The sequence below is a fragment of the Tachypleus tridentatus genome, chromosome 7 (genome assembly GCF_004210375.1).
Source record: "Tachypleus tridentatus isolate NWPU-2018 chromosome 7, ASM421037v1, whole genome shotgun sequence".
NCBI classification, from domain to species: domain Eukaryota; kingdom Metazoa; phylum Arthropoda; class Merostomata; order Xiphosura; family Limulidae; genus Tachypleus; species Tachypleus tridentatus.
Window position 1 is genome coordinate 140,312,178 of NC_134831.1, and position 14,758 is coordinate 140,326,935.

At 33.8% G+C, this 14,758-nt stretch overlaps 1 protein-coding gene across 1 annotated transcript in view; it reads left to right on the plus strand.

Moving 5' to 3' along the window:
* LOC143256744 (uncharacterized) overlaps window positions 1-13,424 on the plus strand; it is a 79,172-nt gene extending 65,748 nt beyond the window's left edge. The window contains exons 5-6 of the mRNA XM_076514379.1: window positions 5,553-5,974; window positions 10,276-13,424. Coding sequence (XP_076370494.1) covers window positions 5,553-5,974; window positions 10,276-10,341 — 488 coding nt within the window. The 3' untranslated portion in view covers window positions 10,342-13,424. The remainder of the gene's footprint in view (window positions 1-5,552; window positions 5,975-10,275) is intronic.
* The last annotated feature ends 1,334 nt before the right edge of the window (window positions 13,425-14,758 follow it).

A 14,758-nucleotide genomic window follows, 5' to 3' on the forward strand; every position in this document is an offset into this window, starting at 1 on the left:
ACGTTGAATCTAACCCAAACTTGTGTTAAAGATGATCACGTGGTCACTTATACTGTGACCGAATGATGATCACGTCATTTTCTTCATAACTTCGTCATCAGTTGCAATGAATAAGCAGTCACTATTTTAGGGAATCGTCACACATTATTCTTTAAACAGTTAGTTTACTAATATTTAAAATAGCAAAACTTACTATTTTGCATAAATTATTCACTTTAAGTCACACAAATACAACAACACTTTGCAACCATAATTCTATGACATTCAAATTTCTGTTTGATCAGTAATATTTCAGTCAAACTTTGACACTTTTCCATCTTCAGGTGGTCACAACATTTAAATGTCAGGTTACTCTTGTGTCTAATAGTTGCTATATATAGTTGTTTTATCACAAAAAATTAACAAAACACCAAAGATATAGTTGACAAACACAAACATAAAAGAACCCTTAGTTATAAATCAAGCAACTATTTTTCGACTACTTCAAAACAGTTACACTTCCTTGCATGGGTTTTGAAACTGTAACCATAACATGAATTATTTTTCATTTATACTTTATCAAATATACAAAACATCACCAAAGTTCTTTGATTTTTTTATAAGGTACAAATATAATATACTTCGTGTATGAAGTAAAATCGCGGACACTTATTACAACATTTGCTAATAAAACTTCAAAATACATTATGATACTGTTTACGAAAATTTGTTAGTTTGTAATTAAATGTCAAGCGTAGTCTTTTATGGTGAAATTACTCACAATGAATATTAGTTTCTAACAAATATCTATTTCATATAGAAAACTCATATTTCATCACAATCCGATGTAATATAGCTGTGATATTTACGTAAAATCACATATTTAACAAGCTTACTGAAATATTTGTGATAAAATCTTCAAAATATATGCTATTTAAAAAAACAACAACTTCAGTTTATAAAATACTGACATACACATCATTGTAATAATGCCAGTCGTATATACTTGTTCAAGTACCATAAATGAAACATACGGGGTAATTAATCAAAGTTTCTTTATTTTAGAAACTGTACAAAACATTTGAAAACTAAACTGTCTGTCCCACTGTCATACTGACCTTCACATAGCACTACCCTACAACTTAAAACAGATGTATGTGAAGTACCACACACATACACAGGTAATAAACCTATCGTTATAGAATAAACTTTGCAACTAACACATACTGTATATTCACTGTATATTAACTCTTACAATGGTTTTGCACCAAATAAATTTATATATTTTTACACGTAACATAATATTACAGAAAGCTAAATGTACATTCAGAACACTTAATGGTTCAAGGAAATTGTTTTCTACTTCTAGGTCACTACTTTCTGTTTTTTGAAATGGAACTCACGTATTTATCGTTAAATATAACACACAAAGTTATATACATAGTCTAACTTCTTGAATGTGTAATGATTCAAACTCCTATAAAAGTATCTCTATCATCCATCGTCCCACGTTGGTACAGCAGTAAGTCTACGGATTTACAACGCTAAAACCAGGGGGTTCGTTTCCTCTCGGTGGACACAGCAGATTGCCCGATGTAGCTTTGGTATAAGAAAATACACACTATCATCCATCTCACAATCTGGACAAATTTTATCTGAGAGTCAAAGTTCTCTGACAGCATAATAATATTTGATATTTTCCAATAACACAACTGAAACTAGTTTTATATTAAAAAATAAAAGGCAGTTGGTAGAGAAGGGAAACAGTTTTCAATAGTTTTGTTATTGTTGGTTTCTCTTGACGGTAAATTGGTGCGTGTTTTGTCCCTACAGCGTTGTTTCTACTGGTGACTTTAGTTTTATAGCTGGTTTTTGAATAAATTTGGTGTTTACTGGAATGTTGTGTTTTGTTATAAGAGTTTTCAAAATGTTGGTTATTTTTTCGCTGATATTGAGAATACATGGTATGCAGCAGTGTGAGGTTTTATAGCTTGTTGTTTCTTGAGATTTGTTATTGTTTGTTATTGACCGTGCTGTTGATCCAGGTCTGTGGGTATAATTGTTTCAACGGTTTTAGGAAGAAATTTGTTGATGTTTATGAAGTGTTGTTTTACTTTGTTAATTTCATCGTTAATTATGGCTGTGTTCATTTGGTTTCTTAATATGTTGAGTTTTTGTTTTGTTTCATGTACCGAGTCCCAAGGAATGTTCAGTCAAGTATGGGTGATTTTTCTGTGGATTTCTGTTTGAATTGTGTATCGGTTCTTGTGATTTTGAGGTTGATAATACTATTTGGTTCTTTTTCTTGTGCTCACAGGTGCATCGAGTTAACGAGCTTAAGAAAACTAATAAGAGTGTGTTTTGTAGATGTGAATCTATGTATCTGTACCAGTATAGTGGTGGGTGTAAGGCTGAATTGATTGCTTTAAATTCAGTCTGTGTCATGAAAATGTTAGCTAGAACTGGTGACATGGGATTGCCCATACTTAAGCCATTTATATAAATTATATTTATATAAATAAATCACAGAAAAATCACCCATACTGAACTAACACTGAATGCCAAATTTACTAAAAACAATTAAATTTGGTATTAAACGGATGTTTTTTTACTAGATATCTATTAATTACTTTAACGAATGAGAATTTTGACAAATCCTTTTTATCAACTGGCTTGCAAAACAAGAATGTGAAAATTCGATATTATTGTTTTTGACATTAAGTAATGATATATATATACGGTGAAAAAAGAAAGAAACAGATCAACTGATGTTGACACATTAAACTATTACTTATCACAGATAAAGGTGTTGAACATTTTGAGCTATAAAACTACTGTTTTGTTGTAAAAAAGTTCTTTCTGGTTGCGAATATTGTACTAAATAAGTAAGGCATATTTAATTTCTTGTTTAGTTGTTTTATTTCGCATGATGTGAACACTTCATACTGCAAATTTTATTGATTCACTGTAATTTCAACTCCACTGATATGCCTTGTAAACTGTATATCTTTGATTTCAGCGCTTGACTCGCAAACTGCGAGTTGTGAGTTAAATTCTATCACCGAACATACCTTTCACCAGTGAGGGCGTTATAATGTATCAGGTAATCTTTATTCCATTAGAGTAGGTCAAAAGTTGACTAGTCCGTCAGGGCTATATTTGGGATGGATAGTGCAGATAGCTATGCGCAAAATTCGACAAACGAACTGTGTATCTTCCTAATTATTTTTAACGCCAAGCTATGCACCATGGAGTATCTATATTCAAACATAGTTCATTTTAGTTGAATTTGTTTCTTGAAAATTATTTGTAAACAGTGATGTCGAGAAAACCCACTTGTAGAGAAATATATATGCGAAAACGGCTCGTTTGGGTTGAGAAAATATTTTACATAGAAGAGCGAACAACGTTTCGACCTTCTGCGGTCATCGTCAGGTTCACAAAGAAAGAGGTAAGTGACCGGAAGTTGACCACATGTTTGGCAGGGGTTGTGTAACTGAGTGTCGGAATGTAGAGGGCGGGCTTAGATGTTTGAATATATAATTTTATTTTTTATTATATTTAATATAGGTATAAAGGCGTTCCTTTATATTGGTTTATTTTGGGTTTAAGTTGTTGTATAAGTAAGGCTTCTTTAATTTTGCGTTTGTTTATGTTTGCTTCTTTATTTAGTATTTGAGTGTTTTCTATGGTTATGTTGTGTTTATTTGACTTGCAGTGTTCAAAAACGTGTGAAGGTGACTTTTTATGTTCTTTGAATCTGGTTTCCATTTTTCTACTTGTTTCTCTAATATAAAAGTCGTGGCAGTTATCACATTGTATTATATTTTATAAATAACGTTGGTGTGGTGTTTGTCAGTGTAGTTTTTACATAGTATAGACCTCAGTTTTGTGCCTGGTTTTTGAATAAATTTGGTATTAATTGGAATGTCATATTTTGTTACTAGTTTTTGCCAAATGTTGGTTATTTGTCTGCTGATGTCAGGAATATATTCTATGCAGCAGTATATGGTTTCGTGATTTTTTTTTATTCGTGAGATATATTTACTTTTGTTGGTTGATTTTGCTTTCTGTCTAGGTGTGTGCGTATAACGTTTTCTACGGTTTGTGGAAAAAACTTATTGATGTTGATGAAGTATTGTTTTATTTTGTCTAATTCATCGTTAATTTTATCTGGTGAGCATAGTTTTATGGCTGTGTTTATTTGGTTTCTTAGTATGTTGAGTTTTTGTTTTGTTTCATGTGCTGAGTCCCAAGGAATGTATGGGTGATTTTTCGGTGGATTTCTGTTTTGAATTGTGTGTCGGTCCTTGTAATTTTGAGGTTAAGAAATGATATTTGATTGTTTTCTTCCTGTTCACATGTGAAGTTAATGTTGGGATGTATAGAGTTAATGTGATTGAAAAATTAAGTGTGTGTTCTGTAGATTTGAATCCCTCAACCGTGTCATCTACATATATGTACCAGTACAGTGGTGGATGTAATGCTGTATTAATTGCTTCTGTTTCAACTTGTGTCATAAAAATATTGGCTAGAACTGGTGATACTGGGTTGCCCGTGCTTAGGCCATTTGTTTGTATATAGTTGTGGTTGTTGAACATGAAGTTTGTCTTTATCGTGGTGAATTTTAGGAGGGTTGCTGATTGGTTGCTGGGAATGTCTACAGTTGGGTTAGGGTTTCGGATATAGAGTTCTAAGGCTATCTTGCAGGCTTCAGTGGTTGGAACTTCTGTAAAGAGGGATATCACATTAATTCTATACATCCCAACATTAACTTCACATGTGAACAGGAAGAAAGCAATCAAATATCATTTCTTAACCTCAAAATTACAAGGACCGACACACAATTCAAAACAGAAATCCACCGAAAAATCACCCATACATTCCTTGGGACTCAGCACATGAAACAAAACAAAAACTCAACATACTAAGAAACCAAATAAACACAGCCATAAAACTATGCTCACCAGATAAAATTAACGATGAATTAGACAAAATAAAACAATACTTCATCAACATCAATAAGTTTCTTCCACAAACCGTAGAAAACGTTATACGCACACACCTAGACAGAAAGCAAAATCAACCAACAAAAGTAAATATATCTCACGAATAAAAAAAATCGCTCTTCTATGTAAAATATTTTCTCAACCCAAACGAGCCGTTTTTGCATATACATGAAAATTATTTGGCTCCCAATAATATTACTGCCGTATTCTATCTCATTCAATTCAGTTGTTGGTTTGTTTTTGAATTTCGCGCAAAACTACACGAGGGCTATCTGCATTAGTCGTCCTTATTTTAGCAGTGTAAAACTAGAGGAAAGTCAGCTAATCATCACCCAACGGATAGTGGGATTGACCATAACATAATAACGTCCCCACGGCTGAAAAGGCAAGCATGTTTGGTGTGACGGGATTTCGAACCCGCGACTTTCAGATTGCGAGTCGAGCGCCCTAACCACCTGGCCATGTCTTCTTTAGTTGTTGAAAATTATGTGTTGTGCTTAATCCATTTAATGACTACAGCATTTATCTGTATAATTAACACTTTTTTATTAACACTTTTTTTAGAAATCATGGATAACGGGGAAAAGAAGAAGAAACTCTTCATGCATCCTGAGAAGACTGAGACGAAAAGCGGACAACCGGTCATCTTAAAGGTTGTAAAAGCTATACAAGCGTACAAAAGTGACGTAAATGGGAATGATGGTTTTGTTAATGCTGTTCTCGAAAATTCACTTTACAGCATAGTTTTGGAAAGTTGTGACAAAGAAGCTGATATCGGAAATTGCATGATGATACAGAATAGCTCTCCGAACACAAACCTGGAATCAGACTATGATGAAGCATTTAAATGCAAGATTCCATTTAACGACTCCATGGATGTGATGATTCCGTGTGACGATATCACATACTTTAACGATCCGTTATTGAGTATGTTTCCAAACGTTTATTCTGAGTTGGACAAAACAGACAACTTTGATGACAAGGAGGTACAAGTTTTGCTTATTCTTATGTGTGTATGTTAATAAAGTACATTGTATTTATTCATATATGTTTTAGCAAAGAAGCGAAAGATGGATTGAATATCATGTTTTAATAACATCAGGCAGTTTGTGAAGTAAGGTCTGTTTTATATCCTTTTGCTTTATATTTCGTATAATTACATTTTCGTAATATATATCTAATTGTATAAATTCTAATCGTTTAACTTATGTAGGCACCCGGAGGTGTCTGTGTGTGTGTGTGTGCTTGTGTTTTCTTATAGCAAAGCCACATCGAGTTATCTGCTGAGCCCACCGAGGGGAATCGAACCCCTGAGTTTTGGATAGTAAATCCGTAGACTTACCGCTGTACTAGCGGGGGGCACCCATAGATGACACGAGAAGCATGGTAGCACTCGAAACTAATGTCATTAAAATATGAACTATACATATTTTTTCAACTCTGTCGCCCACTAGCGGCACAGCGGTATGTCTACGGACTTACAACACTAGTAACCAGGTTTCGATACCCGTGGTGGGCAGATCACAGGTAGCCCGGATGTGCGTAATTCTAAACAAACAGTGTGAAACACATGACGTAGTAAAGTGGGCTGAACATCTTCTAGTTCTACCAACCATGCTTCGTATGCTCAGCAAGAAATGTCATCAGAAAGAAACGGGACTTTAGATGTCAATATTTCGGTGACATTCTGTGCAACGGACTCATGCGAGCCAGAGGTAGAGTATGTATTGGGTTAATGTTGGCAAATATATTGTCACACAAAGCGAAGTGTTATAGTTCATAGTTTAATTTAAATGTAAAGAAGCCGTAATTTAAAGGCAGTTTATAAACGAAAAACACATGAAATGTTGTAGTTCAAAAATTACTGTATCAGAGAGAAATCTGATATATGATCTTTTTATATGATCATACGCGTACAGACAAATACAGTGCTGAAAATAATTATACCAACTGTAAAGAAAAAGGCAATAAAAAGCAAATAGTACGCAAATGCTACGCTTTAACTGTATAAAAATGAAGTTCACCAGAGTATAGTCATGTGTTGTTTTTTTAAGCTTTGATTGGATGAAATCAAACAAGCCAGAAAATGTGACACCAGTATAAACGTGTAGGTTACACTGCACATCAAAGTTTTTGCTTTTTGAACACCGTCGGGTGTTCCTTATAGATTTTTGGCTGCTGATAACGAAAATCACATCCAGATTTGCTCGTCACGTACCGTTTCATCGAAATCTTCAGTTTTGTTATTTTTTTCTCATATTTATGTCTAAAAATTTTCGTTTCTGTAACATGTCACTTAAAATTCATTTCCTCCACTCACACTTGGACTTCTTCCCCACAAATCTCGGTGCTGTCAGTGACGAACACGGTGAAAGGTTTCACCAGGACATTGCTACAATGGAAACACGATATCAGGGCAACTGGAATCCGTCAATGGTTGCTGACTACTGTTGGACACTGTAACGTGATGCACCGGACATTGAATACAAACGAAAATCAGGAGCAAAACACTTAATTCTGTTGAACTTAATAGCGTATTAGAAACATAAACGCAATTAAATACGTTATTGCCGGTAAACAGTTAACTGTCTATTTCTCAAAGTTCCTACGTGATGAGGCAAAACCAAAACTATATTTGTGCATACCCACCAGATACCTGTCACAATTAGCAAATACTCTTCAGGAAGCAAAACTTTTCAAAAAAAAAATTGTTATGCAGTGTTATTACACTATCCACCAGCAGTAGCAGTGATGTGGGGGACGCGCTCCTGGCTCAGATATTTAACACATTTTGAACACATACAAATTAGAGTTTCAACTGGTAACGTGACTCAAAATTTCTTATTTGAATAGTAGTTTTATGGAAACTCTGGAGATGATTCGCCTCAAATAAAATGTGAAGTAATTCAGGGTATGCCGATAAAACAGGCCTGCAATAATTTGGTTTTTTTTTGTTTGATTTTAATTTCGCGCAAAGCTACACGAGGGTTATCTGCTTTAGCCGTCCCGCATTTAGCAGCGTAAGACTAGAAGGAAAGCAGTTAGTCATCACCGCCCACCGCCAACTCTTAGGCTACTTTTTTACCATCGAATGGTGGGATTGATTGTTACATTATAACATCCTTTTCAGCTGAAATAACGAATATGTTTGGAAAGGTGCGGGAGGGGGATTCGAACCCGTAACCCTCTGATTGCGAGTCGAGTGCCCTAACACCACCTGACCTGGGGGGCATAATTTCTCATTACAATAATGATTCCAAACGTGTGGTAAAACGAAAACCTGACTAATAACTTTGTGCTGGCCTACACATTCTCTCGGTATGATTATTCTTGAAGCTGTATGGACATATGTAAAAAAATGTAAATAACAAATACAGTCGAACAAGTTGGTTGAAGTATGAGGAGCAATAAAGCATTTGGGATTATAGTTCGTAATGAGACATTTCTAAACTGTATGACAGCATGAAACAAAATATAATCTGTGTCAAATAAAATACGGGGGTGACAATAAATTATACAGGTTTTTCGTGTTTTCTTTGTAATTTTTTATAATACTTTATCCCAGTAAAAATGCTGAAGTTGGTTGATTATGTTATATTAACACAATTTAAAGATAAAAAGGAAGCACGTGACCGTCAGGTGGTTAAGGCACTCTACTCCGAGTGTCGCGGGTTCGAATCCCAACATGCTTGCCCTTTCAGCCTTAGGGGCGTTATAATGTTACGGTCAATCCCACTATTCGTTGGTAAAAGAGTAGCCTAAGAGTTGGCGATGGGTGGTGATGACCAGCTGCCTTTCATCTAGTCTTACACTGCTACATTAAGGACGGCTAACGCAGATAGCCCTCATGTAGTTTTGCGCGAAATTGAACCCAAACGTGACTTTCAGAGCCAATACAAAACAACGTGGAATGAAATGTATCAAAACTGTATTCTATTATTGCTTAAAGTTTTACAGGTAGCCTGACGGAAATGCGACTGTGACTGAAAACTGTAAATGGAATTATTCTGTACAAACTAAACATGTTTTGATGAAAATTAAAGGTCATGCTTTCGGGTAAAATTTTCGATATGTTCTTATTATTTTCGGTTTAGTTGTCACTCTTGCTATTTCTTATTGTAAAATTGTATTACTATCTGTAGAAGAAGCACTTAATTCTTACATAGAATAATATAACTCATTGTTTGTTTTTTATCGGTAGGACTTCACAATATTAGGTATTTAGAAGGTTAAACTGGATAATTATTATTGGACATTAATTTAACTGCAGGATGCATTGTACGTTAGGCTAACGTTACAAGCAACGAAAATTTTAAATATGAAATACTAGTTTGTAAATATAGTTCGATATAGAGTGTGAAAAGGTGTTAATATTAACAATCATACACTTGTAAGAGTCAACAGCACTAAATACAGAATTTATGAAGTTTTTGGGTCCTTTTTCACCATATAGTAGTGTATATTAATTATAGTAAATAAATAATATTACAGATTTGTGTGTGTGTGTGTGTGTTTTTCTTACAACAAAGCCACATAGGGCTATCTGCTCAGCCCACCGAGGGGAATCGAACCCCTGATTTTAGCGTTGTAAATCCGGAGACATACCGCTGTACTAGCGGGGGGCTAGAGATTTGTTTCTTATTTGTTATTCGATATTCAAGGCCGACGCGATTATGAGTTTAACATTTGCAGTTGCGCAGAGTAGGTTCCTATAATGGTAGAAGAGCGGGAATATTCCCTTAGGTAGACTCAGCAGAATGTCCGATGTGGCTTTGCTATAAGAAAAACAAATACAGAGCGGGGATGGAGGGGTGGATGGCACAGTCGAAAATATAGTGTATGTCATTTAGCGTTATTATTTGTAAGAAGTAAGTTCCATGAAAAACATTATATGGTTTTCATCTTTCGATCCAAAGGGATAAAAGCAAAATAATTATGATCATCTTATAGTTCTTAAAGTGATTGATCAAAAACATCGAAATGGGAATTGCGGTTAGCAGATGGCGCAAGCTTAAATGTTGGCTTAATTTACGTAACTTAGGTTAGTCGTTATTGTATATAAAATATATATTTCGTATAATTTTTCATGTTTCTTTCATATAAAACTTGGAGATGGTAAGTGTTATTGAATATGGTTAAGATATACTGCTTTACACTTGGTTTGGAGGTGGTAAGTGTAATACTCCGATTTTGTGTAACTTAATATGGTTTGAAATTTACCGCTTTCTGTCAAAATATCTGATATTCAAATGGAAGAATTAATGTATATATTTGTTGTTTTTTTCAGAATCGTTTTACAACAGACGAAAGCATCAATGACCTGTCAAAAAACAATCAAGAAGGTTTGCTTTAAGATAAACGTTCAAATACATTAAATAATGTGTTGTTTAACCACATATAACTTACCGTAATACATCGAAGTCATAAAAAAAAGCTACTTGTTTCGAAAATGTGAAAGTAAAAACTGTGGTCGAATATTATTTTTATCACGATATAAGTCTATCAAATTATAAGTAGATTAACATTTATGAAATGTTAAATGTAAGTAAGTTGTGGTGATTTTTAATCAGAGATTATAAATTGTTTTATAGTGTAAAAACAGTTGATTTATTAGCAAACATGGTTTGATATGTCGGATAGATGAGTTTCACAGTAGCTCAGCGGTATGTCTGCGGACTTCTGAAGGCTGAAAACCGGGTTTCGAATACCCGTGGTGGGCATAGCACAGATAGCCCATTGTGTAACTCTGTGCGTAATTTAAAAAAAAAAAATCAGTCTTCTGAAGTTGGTGCAATTAATTATTTTTTTCTGTGAGATACTTTTTGTTTTTTTATGAAACATAGTCACATTTCACTTCTAATTATGTATTTATTTAATATCAAACAAATAAGTTCTTAAATTTTAGTTACTTTTTCTTAAAGGATATAGAACAATAAATAAATAGAGAAAACAATGATTCTTTTGACTTACAAACTTTGTTATTGTGTTTTCTCTCTTGCTGTAATTTACTAAGCCTTGCCAAATTTCGCACATGGAGAGGATGTGAAACAAAATAACATTTTAGGTTTTATGTACACATTTTGCAGTAACCAAATGTTGTAGATTATCATTATTTCATAATTCCACAGTAGTTTATCAGGCTTGGTAACTTAACTGTATTTGAATGAAAAAACAAAATGATTTTCACTTATCACTTTCTTTCATAACCCAAAACGAAGAAATAACCTTGGGACTTCCCACCTTATATAGAGACTAAGAAAACCACCAGGAGGACATGAACTTTTGATTGTTTATTTACACATCACAGATAGAAACTTGTATGTAAACAAGTATTTGTAAAAATGGAAAGAGGTGAGCAGAGCCACTGTGTTTGACTTACAAATCATTGCGAGGGGAGGTTCTTTTATAATCTAGCTTGTCACTATCAATTATTTGAGTTTCTATTTCATAAGAAACTATACACTTTGTGTCTGGGTATCACAAACATCTATTCTGAATCCGCGCTTCATTCAATACAAGACGTGACACGCAAAAATTGATATTTAGGAGTTTTGTTTTGATGTTTAGTTTTAAATTAAAAAATTAACTACTGTATAATACTGAAAGTTAAATTATAATAAACAAAGTGATACCAAATTTATTGACATACATTAATAAAACAGCAGATCAATAAAATGTTGAGTGACACTAGATGTTTGAAGAATTAAGAGAACTAGGCTTCAAATGCATGTTTATATGTTGTTCATAAACCATGCGTGGCTGAGCCCCAATAATCCAGTTTACATTGAGAAAAAAAAAACACATTAATAAATAGTTTAAGAGCAATGAACTTTGTTAATTATATTGTTTATCATAAAAAAGTTCTCAATGCAAGTTTTAAAACTATGCACTCTGAAATTTGTGAGTTTGTTATTTTAAGATATTTTTGTTTTATTTTTTAACACGTGGAATAATGATATAAAATTGCAGATTGGGTACATCAAAATTTACAAGAAATGTACACTATGAAAGAAGTGTTAAGCATTTGTTATTCACTAGAACTATTTTCAGGTGAAATTTGCAGAAATATTCAAAATATGTTTCTTGAAATGTTGAACTTTCTGCAAATCTGTGTAGAGGATAAGTTATATTATTAGAGAATGATTTTTAGAAATCCTCTTGGCTCATGCAAGTTTCTTGGTGTTGACCAATTCTGAACATTGTCAGTTTTAGATGTGTTTGTAAAAATTCTTTGACTATTGACTTTGTGCTCCAAGAAACTGACTATTTAAGAAACAATTCACATTTCTTTGGATTCAACTAAAGTTTAATTTTCCTTAACCAATCCAGAACTATCCGTGGCAGCTTAGCCCATTGCAAGCATTATAAAAGGATTTCTCATGTGTGGTTGTATCATAGAAGTAAATGTGTATGATGTTTCAAGGCAGCTTATAGAAAGCACACTCCAATGGTGACTAAAATGTAACAGGTTCATTACATAATCTCAATGGTAGTAAAACAAATTATCACAGTCCATTTCTTGGAGTAGAGTCTGCCTTCACTCTACTTCATTGTCTTGCACTTGCCAGTATCCAACGTTGTAAACCACTTTGATATAAATAAAGTGTCCACAATAAAAATAATTCTTTGGTAGTAATTAGGCATTTTTTTTGTTTATTTCATTCATCTTCTGATTTGAGTGCAAATAGCCCTCGAGTAGCTTTGCACAAAATTCAAAACAAACAAACCAGTTTTCTGATTTGTAACTATATGAATCCATCATCCTTCTTCACAGATATAATACATAATTATTAAAGACTAATACCAATTCTAATAATTCTTCTTCCTTCGTGGCTTTGAGCATCTCAGTCTCTTTTTGCCGGAGAAGGTATCTTGATACTGTATGAGCAAGTCATTTAATCCTTGAAATTGATAAATTTTAAGATCTCCACAGCTCTTGTAAGAGAATGTGTAGTCTGTACATATGCTAGGATTTGACATCAAACTTCCTATATGTTGCCTTAAAGATAGCTACTTTCAATAGTATTTCATGTGGAAGTACTACCTGCACAATTTCACATATGTCAGTATCTCATTCAATCCTGACTCGAATTTCATTGTTTATGTTCATGTCTCTAATTATAATATTTTTATTCTCCAGGTCTATGAGAGCTCTTCCAACCGATAATCTCTTAGAGCACATTACTGTGTTTGGTTCTACTACACTCCAGTCAGTAGATGTAAATTTACTTCTAATAAGTCCTTGTATAAGTATTCCATTTCTTTGTGGTGCAATGACTGGTGTCATTGTTGCCATTGGAAGTTCAATCACTGGTGTAGTACTTGATATCTAATGCACAGAGATTTTTGGTCATATGCTGTAAAAATTATTTGAAGCTAGTCTAACTTCACATCCATGACACTTGATGAAACTTTTTGTTATCTTTCTGTTGGTATCACTTTCACAATGTCAGGTGAGTAGGGGTGGGGAAGAACAGTGATCGAGTGTTTGGCCAAAACTCACGAGTTCTGAGGCACAAATTTCGCAGCAACGCGGTGCATCTTCAATTTTTCGGTCAAAATCTCGTAACAAGATCCAACTGATATCTCACACTCTTCAGCAAGCTCCCTGACAGCCAGACGTCGATTTGCCCGCACCAGGGTGTTGATTTTGTCGACGTGTGGGTCGTCAGTTGACGTGGAAGGACGTCCAGGACGCTCATCATCTTCAATGGACTGTCGACCATCCTTAAAACGTTTATGCCACTTGAAACATGCCGTACGCTTCATAGCAACATCACTGTAAGCCGTGTGTTAAGCATAGCAAAAGTTTCAGTCGCAGATTTTCCAAGTTTAACACAAAATTTCACAGCAAGTCGTTGCTCCTTCAGGTCATTCATTCTTTTTGATGAAAATTGTGAAAAGGTAGAAAGAAAAACAAACAGAATAAGACAGAGCATTTAAAGAAAGTTTTTTTTAAGGAATTGTTTGTTTGATTTAAAAACTGTTTCTGTTTTTGAATTTTGCGTAAAGATTAATAACTCTACTCTTTTAACAGGCTATCTGCGCTAGCCGTCCCTAATTTCTTTTTCGTTTAAACTATTAACATTGTAAGTAAAACCTAAAGATTGTTAATTTGGGCAAGTTAACTCTAACCATTAAGTAAAATTTTAGAACTTAGTTAATATTTTGTAGTCGTTATTTTTGTTTAAGATGAAGCGTTTTATTTTAGATTAACTTACAAGAGGTAAAACAAATTGAAATGGTGAGAGAATTTATGAAAAGTACCCTCGTATATTTCTTACCAGTTACACATTCACCAAACATATTTGCTTATTGTATTTTGTATTGTGTTTGTCTCTTTGTAAATAAAGATTATTTTTGTGTACCTTCCAGATTCAGCTCTTGCTTCTCAACAAACTCGGTTAGGGTTCAGAGAAATAACCAATCATACATTTCATAGCCCGATAGCTTTCAAACCTCCACTTTGCGGGTCTAAGAACCAGCATCTGTTTTGTATTTTTGTTTCGTTTTTATCTAAAGACGGTAACACTATAATTAATTTTAGGACGGTTGTATTGTTAGTTGATAATTGGTTGATGCAACCATCAATATTACTCCCCTCGAACCTCAATAATGCTTTACTAGTGTTTTTTAAACGTCAGCACGTGATATCATTCTCTTTTTTTTTTCTAGAAATTAATCGCTGCTCCAAGGTATAAATTTGAGCTACGGTAATCTGTATAAAATCTATCTGCTATTCTTATCAAAATTCAAACTAATTTTCATCC